General features: G+C 32.5%; 1 protein-coding gene and 1 long non-coding RNA gene across 4 annotated transcripts; one reads left to right on the top strand and one right to left on the bottom strand.

Annotated features, from left to right (window-relative positions):
• Positions 1-6350: 6350 nt before the first annotated feature.
• On the top strand, positions 6351-7805 carry LOC145326264 (uncharacterized). Its single transcript, XR_013881806.1, has 3 exons — positions 6351-6604; positions 7102-7181; positions 7608-7805. It is a non-coding gene; the product is annotated as an uncharacterized LOC145326264 (long non-coding RNA).
• Positions 7806-7946: 141 nt separating this feature from the next.
• Positions 7947-13006, bottom strand: LOC145326263 (speckle-type POZ protein-like). Of its 3 annotated transcripts, none has more exons than XM_080169471.1 (6): positions 12900-13006; positions 12129-12238; positions 11030-11724; positions 10471-10572; positions 9987-10065; positions 7947-9247 (listed from the first exon to the last, which is right to left on the bottom strand). In XM_080169471.1, exons 3-6 carry the CDS (start codon positions 11712-11714, stop codon positions 9094-9096), a joined length of 1020 nt encoding a protein of 339 aa, XP_080025597.1. In that variant the 5' UTR covers positions 11715-11724; positions 12129-12238; positions 12900-13006; the 3' UTR covers positions 7947-9093. The 3 variants fall into 3 exon arrangements, with proteins under 3 accessions (XP_080025597.1, XP_080025599.1, XP_080025598.1); XM_080169473.1 differs by lacking the exon at positions 12900-13006 and adding an exon at positions 12662-12889; XM_080169472.1 differs by lacking the exon at positions 12900-13006 and adding an exon at positions 12513-12799.
• Positions 13007-14510: the final 1504 nt, after the last annotated feature.

Genomic DNA, 14510 nt, shown 5'->3' with positions numbered 1-14510 from the left:
CATTTAAAACTCCAATTTCATTGTTACCTGTGTGAAACTTCGTCGGTCCGACAGTAAAAATTATGGGAAAGATATATTATCTTTTATAAAACTGTAATCTACTTAAGAAGCTCTTTATAGTGCCTGTTAAATAGTGGACAAATTAAAAATACTTTTGCCGGAAAATCCCGAATAAAGTCATATTAGAATAATAAACAATTCTAATTTGACGTAATTCGGGATACTTTGGCCAAAAATGTATATATATATAACCATTTTTTCATAGACACTATATTGAGCTTCTTTACTTTAAATTTTAAAGAATGTCTTTTCCCTTCCTGTCACTTATATTTACAGTGCAAATACGTCGAACGTCATATTTAAGTCACAAGAACACAATTTAAACTTAACCCGCAGAATATTTAATTATCGCATCGTTGTAAAGACATCATTCCGCGGATAGTAAATTGAAAGTATAAGACTAATATCAGTTAGTTGTCCGGGCCATATGCATTTATTTTAGGATTTAATTTTTATTATTGGTAATCTTTTTCTTGTAATGGAATACAGTACTGTTTAGAAGCCGTACTGAATTTTTTTACAGAAAAATCATGAATAACATCGTATTTCAGACAATTAAAAATTATCTTATAATTTTTCATTTTGATATCCGCAGAAAGCTGTTTATATTACGTTGCGATAAATAATTCTTCACAAGGCAGTTTCACTTCTTCCACCAATTAAGTTTTTTAATGCTTTCTAGTCATTTGTACGGCCCTTGGAAAATATTAATAAGTGGCGTGCACAGGCTTTTGTTTACACCTCTCTGTCGATTTATAAAACTCCAATCAAACCAAAAACGCAAGGGATGTTTATTGTATATACCTTAATTTTGCCAGAAGAGGGGTTGGGGTGATAACTTGGGAATAAGATTGGGTAAAATAAACATACAACTTTTAAAAGGGTAGGCTTCGTATTTGCTATTAAAGTTTCTTAATTAAGGTTACAATAATAGTTATTTCTTTCATCGTATTATAAACCGCTTTCCGCAGATATAGAAATGTACAATTATTAGATTAAAACCGTTTTTTTTAGCCCCGAGGTGCCGAAGGCACGGGCTAAAAAAATGGTTTTAATCTTATGATTGTACATTTCTATATTCGTAGAAAGCGGTTTCTAATACGATGCTAGACATAGTTTTTTCGTATTGATGAGAACCGGTTCCTGTCCACCGGATTCGAATGAATACGAGAAAAATTCTTTTTTCAGTATTTATCGGCGGCACTATTCAGGCTAATTGTGTCAGGTCAAAGCTGTTTCTAAACTTCTAATAATATGTATAATAGCACAATGAAAGATCTTTCTTGGTAAACAGTTACTGTATTTGTATGCTAAAGATCACCCTAGGAATCACTTCGAAATGTTTAACATATTTTCAATGAGATTGGGTTGAGATGATTTTATTTGGCCTTAATTGAACAGGTTTAAGGTGGTTTCAGTCTAGAATGAATCTTTTAGTTTCACTTTTTAAAAGCGTAGAAAGTTTTACAAAAATAAGTCCATACGTACATTTTAGACACGATGATTTTTTGAATGGGGTATTCCTGTCCAGTTTTTTGGTTAGGAATTAATATTTTTTACCCGAGGGAATAAATGATGGAAATGAGTAAAAAATAAAAGCTGCTATGGATGTTATAAATTCAAATATGCCCCATAATGGTGAATGTTTTTAAGAAATATTAGAAGCCTATCTTTAATAGTAATACAAGTATACCTTTTTAAAAGAGAAGTTTTTCTATAATTAGGGTCGGTCAGTCCGTCCGTCCGCCAGTCCGTCCGTAACGGAAAACTTTTTCGTTAATTTAGGCATGTTAGATTTGTCCCATAGGCGTCCAAGGGGGGGGGTAATGGGCCATTTGGCACCCCCAAAATTTTGTGAACAATACCCCCCCCAAAAAAAAATTACCCCTACCTTGGGGGTGCCGTAGGCACCCCCAACGATTTTGGGGGGGGTATTTACCCCCCCCAAACCATTTTGGGGGGGGGGTAATTACCCCCCCCCAAAATAAATGTTCTTTAAAAAAATTTTTTTTGGGGGGGGGGGTATTTACCCCCCCAAATTGAATGTTCTTTAAAAAAAATTTTACTGAAAATTTTTTTTGGGGGGGGGAGGGAGTAATCCCCGCCCCCCCCCCCTAAAAAAAGTCATGTTTTATTTGCTTGGGCCTTTATAAGGGCTAAAACCATCCCGGGGATCTATGATGTAATTGTAAAGCACTGAAGATTCCATAAAATAGATACCTAACTAAATTAAATATTTCATTAAATAATGAAAAAGAATTTCTATAGGCGATTTCTTTTGGGAGGATGTCAGGGTGTCTCAAAACTAGTTATAAAACTTACCAGGACCTATAAGACGCTTCACTTTAAAGTATAATCATATTGGTTCATTGGTTAGTGAGTTAATTATTGTATTTTTATGTTCTAAAGAATGAGATACTACTATATATTTGAATAGTAGTGGCGCCCTTAGCATCTAAGAACTCGTGTTTTCTAAAGGGTAAAAAGGGAGGAGAAAAATAGCCTAAAACCACTCAAAGGATTGACCTATAATAGTGTGGAACCATCATGGGATCTATGTGAAGCTTTCCTAAAAAGGAGAACTCAGTATTAAAAGTAATGAAATCTGAAGCTATAGTCAAATAAACCTTACTTACTACTTTATGTTATAGGATAGTACTTATTAACTTAATAGATTAGGTAGGTGCTTTTTTTACATAATTAAATTACCCCCCCCAAAAATTTTACCCCCGGGGTAAATTAGTTTGGGGGGGGTAATTACCCCCCCCAACAGATTTGGGGGGAGTATTTACCCCCCCCAACAGACTTTAGGGGGGGTATTTACCCCCCCCAATCAAATTTTACCCCCGGGGTAAAAATTTTGGGGGGGGTAAAAAAAAATTTCGGCGCGCTTCGCGCGCCATTTTACCCCCCCCAAACACGAATTACCCCCCCCCCTAAAATTTTTTACCCCCCCCAAAAAAAAAAGCTTGGACGCCCCTGATTTGTCCTATCGATTTTAAACTTTGCATGATGGTTCCTGTAGTAGTTAGGTACGATTTAGAAAGCGTAGCAACTCTATAATCGTTACCAGAATGTCCGTACTTCCATTTAAAACATGTTGATTTTTTTTTACTTTTTTAATACCAATTTTTTATGTGATAAAATCATCCGATTTATCTGATTTTTGGATTACTGATTCCTATTACAATAAGGTACAATATTATGAGCGAAGCATCTCTACAATCAAGTATTAAAAATGCCAGTATGTCCTTAAACAGAATTCTGTATTTAAGAAGTTTTGCAACAAATTTACGTATAATTTTGTCAAACCTTACATTTTCATATTTTGTATATTTAGTTATAACACTCAACAAAAGTTAATGTTCGTCTGTCATATCGTCTCAGAGCTTCGCTTTTATGGATGTTGTCATCCTTGTTTAGTATTTAATTCATTGTTATAAGAAGAAAGTGATATTTGTATTCGTTAAATTTTTTATCCACTAAATCTTATGATAGAGTAAAGATTTTTTGCCCAATTGACGCATTTTCTTCGTACGTATGCATGTTCTTTCTAATGCTTAATATATGCATACATTATCCATTACTTTTTACAAGGATGTATAGAAAGGTAGCACACATTTGGCACTTTCTTTCGAAGGGCCTATCGAGCAGTGAACCCACTCCTATATTTTTTAAATAAGGGGATCGAGAAGGGTAGTTTTACCTCCTATGACTAACCCTACTGACCTAACCTGAATTGAAGTAATAAAATACCCTCCCTTTTTGTCCAATGTAAATCACCCTTAGGGTTTCTGTGCTCAACTAGACACTTTCTGGGAAACCACAACAACATTTTATTATGCGAAATTTTAATAATAAGCCCTAAACACTTGAATAAGGCCTTTTATGTTATGGTGTCCTTTCTTTCCTCAATACGTTGGGTGGCAGTCAGCCATTTGCAGATTTGTTTTATGGGACGAACGAATATTGTCTAGTTATATAGGTTTTGTATTGCCAGGTAAAAGAATCGATCAAATATCTCGTTATCAAATGCCAGCGTTTTAAATTGAAAATAATTTAAAACCTTGACATATTTTGTATACGTATTAGACATTAGCAAACATAGAAGCTAAACAACTAGTATATACTAGAATTTTTTTTGTAGCGAAGCTACTCTATAGAAAACTATGTATTGTCAGTTTTTCTCAATTTTCATCGTGTATCATTTGAGGGAAATACAACGGGCTATATTTTTTTAACACAACAATAAGATCACACACTATAGGCCAGTACAATTAAAAATATATGTTTATTTTTCATATTTTATTTTTGCATCTTAGTTATTTGTATAAAAGCTATTACCTATACATCTTTCTTTTAACTTATTAACTTTATTCGTACTCTTTATATAAATGTAGTCTGTTCTTTAGAAGTGCAGGTACTCTATTTCTTAATAAGTATTATTTTTTGTAAATAGCCTAGAACCAAACAAAAATTCAAATAAAAAATAAATAGCATAAAAATAAAAATAAATAATTGTCAAAAAGGTTATAGGAATCTTAATTACATTCTAAAGATATTGGGACTTAAAATTGAGCTAAACAATTAATGACCAAAAAAAAATTAAATAGGTACTGAAATATCAAAATTCAACTCTTTTTTTGTTTGCTTAACGATTAATAATTTTTTTATTTTTGAAAACTAGTTATCACTCCATTAAAACAAACTATAAAAGAATATAAGAATAGTTATTTCTTTCATCGTATTATAAACGGCTTTCCGCGGATATAGAATGTACAATGATAAGATTAAAACTATTATGATTTTACATTTTTATATTCGTGGAAAGCTGGATATAATCCGATGCTAGACATAGTTCTTTTTGTATGAATGAGAACCGGTTCCTATCCACCGGATTCGAATGAATACGAGAAAATATTTTGCTTTATTTCAATTTATATAATACTAGTGGCTACGCCCCTAGAGGCCTCTAGTGGCACTTTAAATGTTTTTGTTTGTTAAAGTTAATTTTTTATGTACGATACCACCTTATTTGACGTTGAAGTCTCCCAGATTTTAAGAAAATTTTCAATTTTTTTGTCATTTCTTTTGGGAGGGTGGTAGTACCCTCCCCCAAAATAGTTAAAAACCTTCCCAGGACATATGAGAATCTACCCTGTTAAGGAGAACCCGATCGGTTTAGCGGTTAGCGAGATCCTTCGGTACACACAGACAGACAGACAGACACACAGACAGACAAACATCCTGTTACTTTAGTATAAAGATTTATATATATGAAATATTTGTTCTTAAAATTCTTTGTCGGTAACTGTGTACTCCACATTCATAATTTATTGCGACGCTTTTTCGTAATTATCTAGTTTACATTGATAGGTATAACAAGGACTATGTCAATGTCCACTAGAATTGTCATACGAAAATGGATTTAGAATATACGTAGATACTATGAAAGTAATGTTCTTCAATTTAGCTTGCTAACATGGAACTCGTTCATTGATTCGTGCGTTCATACAGTAATAGGGAAGGGGATGGGGTGGAAGAGGGGAATATTTATTTTAGCCCGCTGCGTGTTTCACTTTTTTTAGAGCACATGAAAATCTGGTGTAAGATCCAAGTAATAATATATACATTGAAAAGATCGAACAGGCAAAGAATTGTTTTAAAAAAGAAAAGTCACTGTCTAAGCTATGTGCCTTGCCGCAAGATGTCAATATAAATACCTATCAGGTTTATTATTTTATGTTAAGCAATTCATACTTTTCCATAAAGGATCTATCACTATCCCAATAAAATGTAAACGGATATACTGCATTTATAGAGTAGCTTCGCTACTAAAAGCCAATGCATTATCTGTTAATTTTCCATTACTTTGACGCGTTTTTGGTACTGGGTATTATCCTATCTATTGATTTCCGAAGCCTGCGTATAAATAGAAGTTAATAGTACAAAAACAACGACAATATACTCTGAGTTTCCAAAGTTTTCGCACTCGTTGGCTACAATAATCTACAATAATCATTAATTTTGTCTTGGAGGGAATTTTGAGAATTTTGCCCACCCCCCGCAAAAAAAGTCCCAGGACGTCCTAGGCGTTAGCAGGAGGGAACAATTGCTCTAAATTCCTAGTTTTGATATGGACGACAATTCCCTGGTTGTATAATAAGTAGCAACAAAAAAAGAAATATTTTTTTAATGTTTATTAGGTTTTGTTTTATAATAATTATTATTTTATGTATAATTATTATTATTAGCCATTGAACAGAAAATTAGGTATGAATGAACTTAAAAGTAATTAAGGTAGTATTTAAATTCAAAGAAAAAAAAATCTACATGGTTTATATTTTCAAATAAAAAATCTTCGAATAAAAACCTTAAAAAATCTAGGAACATAAATAAAAAAATCTTCGAACTTTGATAGTTTAATTATTTGTGAGGAAGGTATAATTCAAGGAAACAAAATGCCCAGCTCCCATGTTGAATCTACAGTGGATTTTGAAACTGGTGAAACTGAAGCCACTATGACCGTTAATTCTCCAGAAGGGTGAGTAAATACTATTTAGGTTTAACTTCCGACGACTATAATTATTTTAGTAGCAAAGATACTCTTTAAACAAGGCATTTTATTAACCCCCCCCCCCCCCCCTACCTCTTTGAATACAGACTACCAAGTTTCTGGTTGCTAGTAACTTGCATAGACACACATCCTTTAAACCGTTCCTTTATTGCAGTACTGTTTACACTCATTTCCCCTTATTTTGTGTTGAATTTCAGGGATCTAAATGGAAAAGACAATGGCCAAAAAATTGATATGCATCCCTAATGATGAAAAACAAAATTACCTTTTCTTTGGATTACATTTAGTGGTTGACACGCTTGGACACTCAACCACTTAATGATCCAACCAATCAAATTCAACAAGAGTCCCCAAAGTTGGTAAGCCAACGAAAAAAAGGGTATTATAAAACTTTGGGGATTAGTACAATAAATAGCCCTATGTCCCCTTCCTCCCTGGTTGAATTTAATATTCATTATTGTAAGGTGGTCGACATCAGTTGAGGTGGATGATGGAGAAGTGACAGTCAACCAGATGCCACAATATGTATACTATGCAACTGTAGGTAAACCCTAAATTTTTATAATTAGGGTCGGTCTTTTCAATTATATCAACATGTTATAATTTTTCTACCTATTTCAAACTTTGCATGATGATTCCTTAACATTTACGATTAGGAAACGTAGCAACTCTATAATCGTTACCAGAAAAACGGTGCGTCCATTTAGAACATCTTGATTGTTAAGATTTTAAACAACAATTTTGTGTGTGATATAATCATCCTAGTCATATGATTTTTGCTGACCGTAAGGGGCTAAAGGACCGGGCTAACATAACTAGTATTATTTTTTTTTTAAATAAAAATATTCGTGGAAAATTTTCTGTAATACGATTCTATACATGCATTTTCAGTATGGCTTAGAAACGGTTATTATCCAGCTGATATTAATTGGTTTCGAGGCCCTCTAGAAATACGTTTTTACTATCTTAGGTCTTGGAGTTGTCCTACTTGTTGGAATGAGTGTATACTTTGCAAGAAGAATTTTGACAAGTCCTAATCTAAGAAGAGACTGATATTTTTATTGTGGATTTAAAATTAATCATGTGGAAATGTAAAATAATTATGTAAGTATACTAAATAAATGATATGAAAATAAAAAGTAAAAAATAGAGTAGGTTCTAATAAATCAAGTCTCAATTCAGTTTCTAGTTAATATTAAGTTAAAAATGAAAACAAATGAAGGATAATAGCTATTCGTTATGGACAGACGTACAGACGAACCCACCCTAATGTAGAAAAGCTTCAACATAAAAAATACGCTATAAAAAGTTATACTTGTAATATATTTTCTGATTATAGTATTGTATAATATCAATATATACAAAAAATCATGGATGTTAAAATATTATACACTAGCGGCTGCGCCCCTAGCATCTTGGAGCTATGATTTCTAAAAAGTAAAATGGGCAGAAAATAACCTAAAACTGTCATAAGACTTAAATCTAAAAATAGAATAGCCTATAACCATCCTCGGACATATGTAATGGCTCCCTGAAAAGGAGAGAACCCTGTATTTTTAGACAAAAAACTTACTATTTTATATCAGGGCATGGCATCCGTGCGTCAGCTGCCTGTAAGCCTCAGTGAAATCAACCTTTTACAATTTAAAAAAAGCTAGAAGTTTAAACCTAACCATGATATGAAAATCCATCTAAAAAAATGTTTTCAATGCATCCAAACTGGTTTAGATTTAAGGCTTAGTTGTGACAAGCCATGCTTTATACAAATATATTAGGATACAGTACACACAATGATAACATATTAACGTTCAAGATCAATACAACTATTTAATTTAAATGCATAATCACAAGACAAAATTATTACAAGATCTCTGAACATATTACATATTAGGTTTACTTTAGATCTAGAAATTACAAGAAAATAATAGTTAAAATATACATCAAGTTGCGCATATAGCTGCTAATTACAATCAAAATCATTACAGAAAAGTTTAGAACAATACAAATTTTACCCCGAGGGGCTACAGTCCATGGTCACAAACAAATTGATAATAATTTTATTTTGTCATTTTTAGAAAAAAAAGTTGTCTATAATTCATTACGATACAGGATTTTTTAGTATAGCTCAGAAACGAATTCAAAGACATATTGTGCACAATTAAATTTTTTTTCATAAAGTAAAAAGTACAATAATGTCCATAAGAAGCAATCATTATTTTTATATAGAAAACTATGTCATCTCAGACAGGAATTGTCAATAAATCAACAAAATGAAAGCCATTTATGTGAGTGGCAGATTTTCAGAAGCTTAACAGTAAAGAAGAAACATATCAGTCCAACAGCTAGATTTTACACTACACAGACAGACAGACAGACAGACACATGGATAGACACTCATAGTGACATAAAAACTTACACTTATATAGACGCATAGACAGACAGACTCAATAAGATTTCTATTTAGGTTTGTTTCCCAATGCAATAGCCTCCAGTATATGAGATAGTAGCTCTGGATTTTTGGCAGAGTTCTGTTTCCATTCTTGCGTCTTCATCAACTCTGTTATGTTCTTTACTGCATAACTTACAGCTGTTGATTTCAATTCTTCAACTCTTAAAAAATTAATTCTGATTAACTAAAAAGGGGGTATTTTTTGCGTATTTTCCGTAAAGTTGGGTGTTGGGGTTCAGTCAAATGCTCTTATTAAGTCAAAATGTCCCGAACTATGATCAAATGTATATAGATGGAATTGTCATAATTAAGAACGGCTTGACTTAATAAGAGCATTTGACTAAACCCCAACACCCCACTAATCGGAAAATACGCCAAAAAATGCCCCCTTAGTAAAGTTTTCTCTTGCTAAATTGTTTAATTATTTTTAAATAAATATATATTTTAATTATATTGAGCTAAATTTAATTACCATCCCTTATTATTTGGATAGGGGGGAGAATAGTGCGGGTTTATGTACACTACACTATTAATACATAACAATGTGAATTAAATGATTGTATTGGTTTCAGCATTCATTTGCATTTTCTTTATAAACTTATATCCTTTAAATAAAGTAATATGATGTCTCTGTGTACCAAAGGATCTTGCTTACCGCAGAACGGATATGGTTCTCTTTCACAGTGTGGCTTTTCATAAGCCCTTGGAAGGTTTATGGCTATTTTGGGGGAGGGTACCAATACACTCCCAAGAGTAATAATAAAAAAAAAAATTAAAGCAACTCCCAGCGGATATTTTTTGCTAACAGCTGATCCTAACATAGATTGAAAAGAAATCATTATAGGTGTCCCTAGGCCTCAAGAGGCGTATCTGCTGGTAAAAGAAAGTATAAAATGTAACCTGTATAGAATTCCAAGTTCTGCATAGTACAAACAGTTTTCTACATTCGTGTTTGCCATCAGCTTTGTAACACAAGTATCTAAAAGTATTATTCTAAGATAACTGATAGATGTTGGAGTCAACAAAAATTTAGGTCCAAGATAATAAAAATAAAAAATTATTAAGGAAGGAGAGCTATAAAAAAATAGGTTATGGAATTCAACTACCCCCTCCACAAGTGCCCCTAGAGGCCTCTAGTGGCGTAGCTGCCAGTATGTAATAAAAGACCTGACCAAGACAGACGTATGGACAGATGGGTGAAGAGGCTTACAGACTGCCACTAGTTATAAAGTAGCATGGACTACAGATAAAAATATTGATGTAAGATTTCTAGTGGCCTGCTGCCACAACATTAATTATCACAGGTTCAAGAAATGATCCCTTTAACATACCAATGTATAATGGAATTGAATTTGTGGAAAAGGTTAAAAATTTAATAAGAGACCTTTCATCTGTTGGATTTGATATTTCTCTGCTATTTTTAGCAATTCTGCTGCGTTTTCTTCAATATTGGTCATTTTTCCTGTGTAGATGAAGTTCACTAACTCTTAAAAAAAAATTCAAAATGAAATTATAAATGATTTTTTTTCTAATAATTTCTTTAATTCATTTGTACCTCTTTAAATCATGTCTCTTGTATGAGACCACTAAAATAATATTTAATACTTAACTTCAACAATTTTGAAATAGATTTGCCCTGGAAATAGCCAAGAAACGGCTAAAGAGCTGAGCTGTTAGCAGTTACTTTTCCAATTTTTTGTTAAATTTAGGGGAAATAATCCTACCAAGGATGACTCATGCCAAGTTTTAAAACAAAATTCGGATTCTTTATGCCATTTGCGCACTAATTACGAGATGGTTGCATTAAAACTGCCCCCCCCCCTTATTGTAAAACCAATACTCATAAAATGATTTTTAATTTAAATATTTTACTTTAAAAAGGCTTGTACATGAATTGTAAATTGAATTAAATGCCCATTGTATAATTAACATTTAAAACCAACCTCTTACAATCTCAATAGTAAAATCCTCTATACATATTTCTCGTGTTTCCTTTTCTTTCAGTGGTTGAAACATCATGGCAGCTAAAACTGGAGACCTAGCAGCAAGAATTACAGCATGGCAGCTAATTTTCTGGCCTTCACATAGTATCTTGCAGTCAGACAGATCATCATTGAACATAATTTTGCTGATGTCTTGAATAAGTTGATCATTTACAAATTGGAACTCCTGCTTTCTTTTACTTTCCATTGTGTTGATAGCTCTAATGAAGCTTACTTGTGCTTTAATTTCAACTTTGAAAAGAGGAAAAAGCCTACTTTTTTTTATTAGCTGTGGAAATCCCTTCACGGTCTTTTCTCTAAATTCTGATGTGGTCGATCTACTGTAGGCATGGAAGATATTAATTTTGAAGAAAACTTCACACAAATTTCTGTTTAGACTCGCCAGGTAAACTGAAACATGCTTTGAATCTTGTTGTGAATTTCCTTTAGGGAAGGCAATAATCTGCCATGCTGTTGGCTTGTTTTCATCATCTAAGCAAGTAAAGATAGGAGACTTTATGAAGTCACCTGTATTTTTTAAACAAAAAAAATCACGAGGTTTAATTTTCCAACTGCAGGTCACTTTGTTTTTGCCTTCCAATACTCCAGGATAAGCTTCAATGGAGCCAACCACCTTTGAAGTCATACTTTCAGACCTTAAAACAGCCATACTTAAACAAACAATATTCATTTTTTAGAACATTTAGTACAAAAAGGGTATTCAAAACATGTTTAACAAATAATTTTAATTGAATCAGTTTCTTGTGTTGAAAATTTATGCAGGCACCCCCAAAATTTTAACTTTTTAATTTTTACCCCCCTCCCCCCAAATGAAAAAGCTTGGACGCCCTATAGAATATATAAGAAAGCCTAAGTGTTATGTGTGACGTCATAAAAATCCATCTCTTTTTCGGGGGGTTCCTTTCCCACTTCTCCTCTCATCCTTCCTTTTTAGACGTATTTTTTAGACGTTACACATGACACTTTAGGATTTCTCAGATTTTTTAATATTTTGATAACATAAAATGCTTTGTTTAAGTCAAAAAAAAATGTGTTTTACCTGGATGACCATGCCAGATTTGCTGGAATCCTGTGCCAGCAAGGAAGGAGGTATTAAAAAAAGTTCAACTCTCGGTTATGTGCCATACCAGTATATACTCAGTTATAGCCCTTACATGCATAAAAATAAGGTAGAATAAAACGGAGGGGGGGAGGTGTTCAATTCACCCTCCCAACTTTTAAGGGTTAATATTACAGATTGATGGTAGTAATAGTTCATTAGATTAATTGCTTAGATGTAAGATCAACTTAAAAGTTATTTAATTTTTAAGTTTTAACTTTTTTTATATAATAAAACACCAGTTTATGTACTTCAAATCCGGCCAAATATGTATTCAGCCCAGCCCTAGTGATAACGTATGCCTAATAACGGTTAAAAAAGGACCTTTGTAAGAAGTTTTCCCAGTATTGCCTCGAAACCGATTAATATCCGCTTGATTAGAACCATTTCTCACCCATACTGCATGTATAGCATCGCGTCGTATTACAGAAAATTTTCTACGAATATCAAAATAAAAATCATAAAATTGATACCTGTTTTGTTAGCCAGAGCCTCTGGCTCCTCGGGGTCAACGATACTGGTTTTAATCTTATAATTTTTCATTTTAATACCCGTGGAAAGCTGTCTATAAAACGATGCAATAAATTGCTATTATCAAGTTACTTTTTATCGACTGAATAAGACAAACAATTAGTTAAAGTACTTTTAAAATAAACTTGAATTTGAAATAGAACTTGGCTTGACTAACATTTACGTAATGTAGTAACATACCTGTTTTAAAGGTGTAATTTCTTTAGAAGTCAGCAAACAACTATGAATACATTTTTCTTCAGAAAATATAAGTTTGAGAAAGCAGTTGTGATAAAGGGTTTGCGGCTACTCTAAAACTAAATCTTGATAATAGAAGACACGATAAACCAATAGTTCTTATTTTAGTGTAACTCTAAACTAAAAATAGCTTAGCAAATAAAATGTAATTTTTCATTGCACAACCTTTGTCTGTAAGTCTTAACAATTTATGTCGCGCATCTGAAATAGCAGAAATATTTTTAATGTTTTGACGCGTTATTAGGCCGAGATACATATTAATTACCTACACAACAGGCTTAATATGCCTATGGCACCCCTAAAATGAATTTTTTTGAAAGGTTTGCAGGTGCCTACTATATGTAATAAATGTTTTTTATTCCTATCTTATTTGTAAGCTTTGCTTTTATTAATTATATTTCTTGTTTATTAGAAAGTTAACGAAGCTTAATATTGAAAAGAAAAACTTATCAACACACATATCAAATATCAATAATTTCCAAGAATTACTTGAAGCAATTTGATTCCTCAAGATTATATTTTATCTGGACTTGGACAAAGAGGCGTAGGCGTGCTGAAGAGGTGTGTGATAACAAACACATGTTTTTAAAAGTGAAGCTTTTCTTTAATTAGGGTCGGTCAGACAGTCCGTCCGTAACGGATAGCTTTTTTCGTTAATTTGTTAGAATTGTCCTATATATTTCAAACTTTGCATGGTGATTGCTGTATTAGTTAGGTACGATTTAGAAAGCGTAGCAACTCTATAATCTTTACTAGAATGTCCTTACGTCCATTTTAAAAATGTCGATTTTTTACTTTTTAAACAACAATTTTTTTATATGATAAAATCATCCGATTGATCTGATTTTTGGATTATTGACAATAAGCTAAAATATTTTGAGCGAAGCATCTCTATAATCAAGTCTTAAAAATGTCAGTATGTCTTTTGACACTACAAGAGTTAATGTTCGTCTGTCATACCGTTTCAGAGCTTCGCGTTTATAGATGTTGTCATCCTTGTTTTTATTAAAACCAATGGCAAAGCAACTATTTTGTTTTAACAATGGATGTAGATTAGAATTCACATGAATATTATGACATGGGAAGAATTGTCGTCAGTTAAGCTTGTTAACATGGAGCTAATTTATTTGTCAGTTCGTTCATCCAGTAGGAGAGGGGGATTGGGTAAAGGGGTTGGAAGGGAAGAATAATTATTTTAGCCCGCTGCGTGTTTCACATTATTTGATAATCCATTATTTTAACAGTGTCCGCTATTTCGACGCTACAATATTTTTGCTGAGCCTCCTAATTTCCAACATATTTAAAATAAAATTTCAGTCAATATCATTATAAATCATTTAAAATCGTTTAAAAAGTGAAAAAATGCACTTTTACAATTCAATGATGCACTTATTCTTTTTACTCTTACTTTCTTTACATTCTTGTAAATATAATGTTTATTATTTGACACAGTTCTAGTTGGATAACAGTCAATAATAACCATCTGTCTGCAAAGGAATTAGCCAGCACTGCACTGTGTTTTCTTCAACTCTACGTTTTTGAAAAAAAAATATT

The sequence above is a fragment of the Acartia tonsa genome, chromosome 8 (genome assembly GCF_053477335.1).
Source record: "Acartia tonsa isolate MP-2025a chromosome 8, ASM5347733v1, whole genome shotgun sequence".
Taxonomy (NCBI): domain Eukaryota; kingdom Metazoa; phylum Arthropoda; class Copepoda; order Calanoida; family Acartiidae; genus Acartia; species Acartia tonsa.
This window is presented reverse-complemented; position numbering and strand designations above follow the sequence as displayed.

Excerpts from the sequence above, each read along its gene's own strand:
- LOC145326263 (XM_080169471.1), bottom strand. The coding sequence starts at position 11,714 with ATGACTTCAAAGGTGGTTGGCTCCATTGAAGCTTATCCTGGAGTATTG. Across the intron at positions 10,573-11,029 it reads TACTATTGAGATTGTAAGAG|AGTTAGTGAACTTCATCTAC; the intron begins GTTGGTTTTAAA and ends TTTTTTTTTAAG. Across the intron at positions 10,066-10,470 it reads TCAAATCCAACAGATGAAAG|ATACTTGTGTTACAAAGCTG; the intron begins GTCTCTTATTAA and ends TAATACTTTTAG.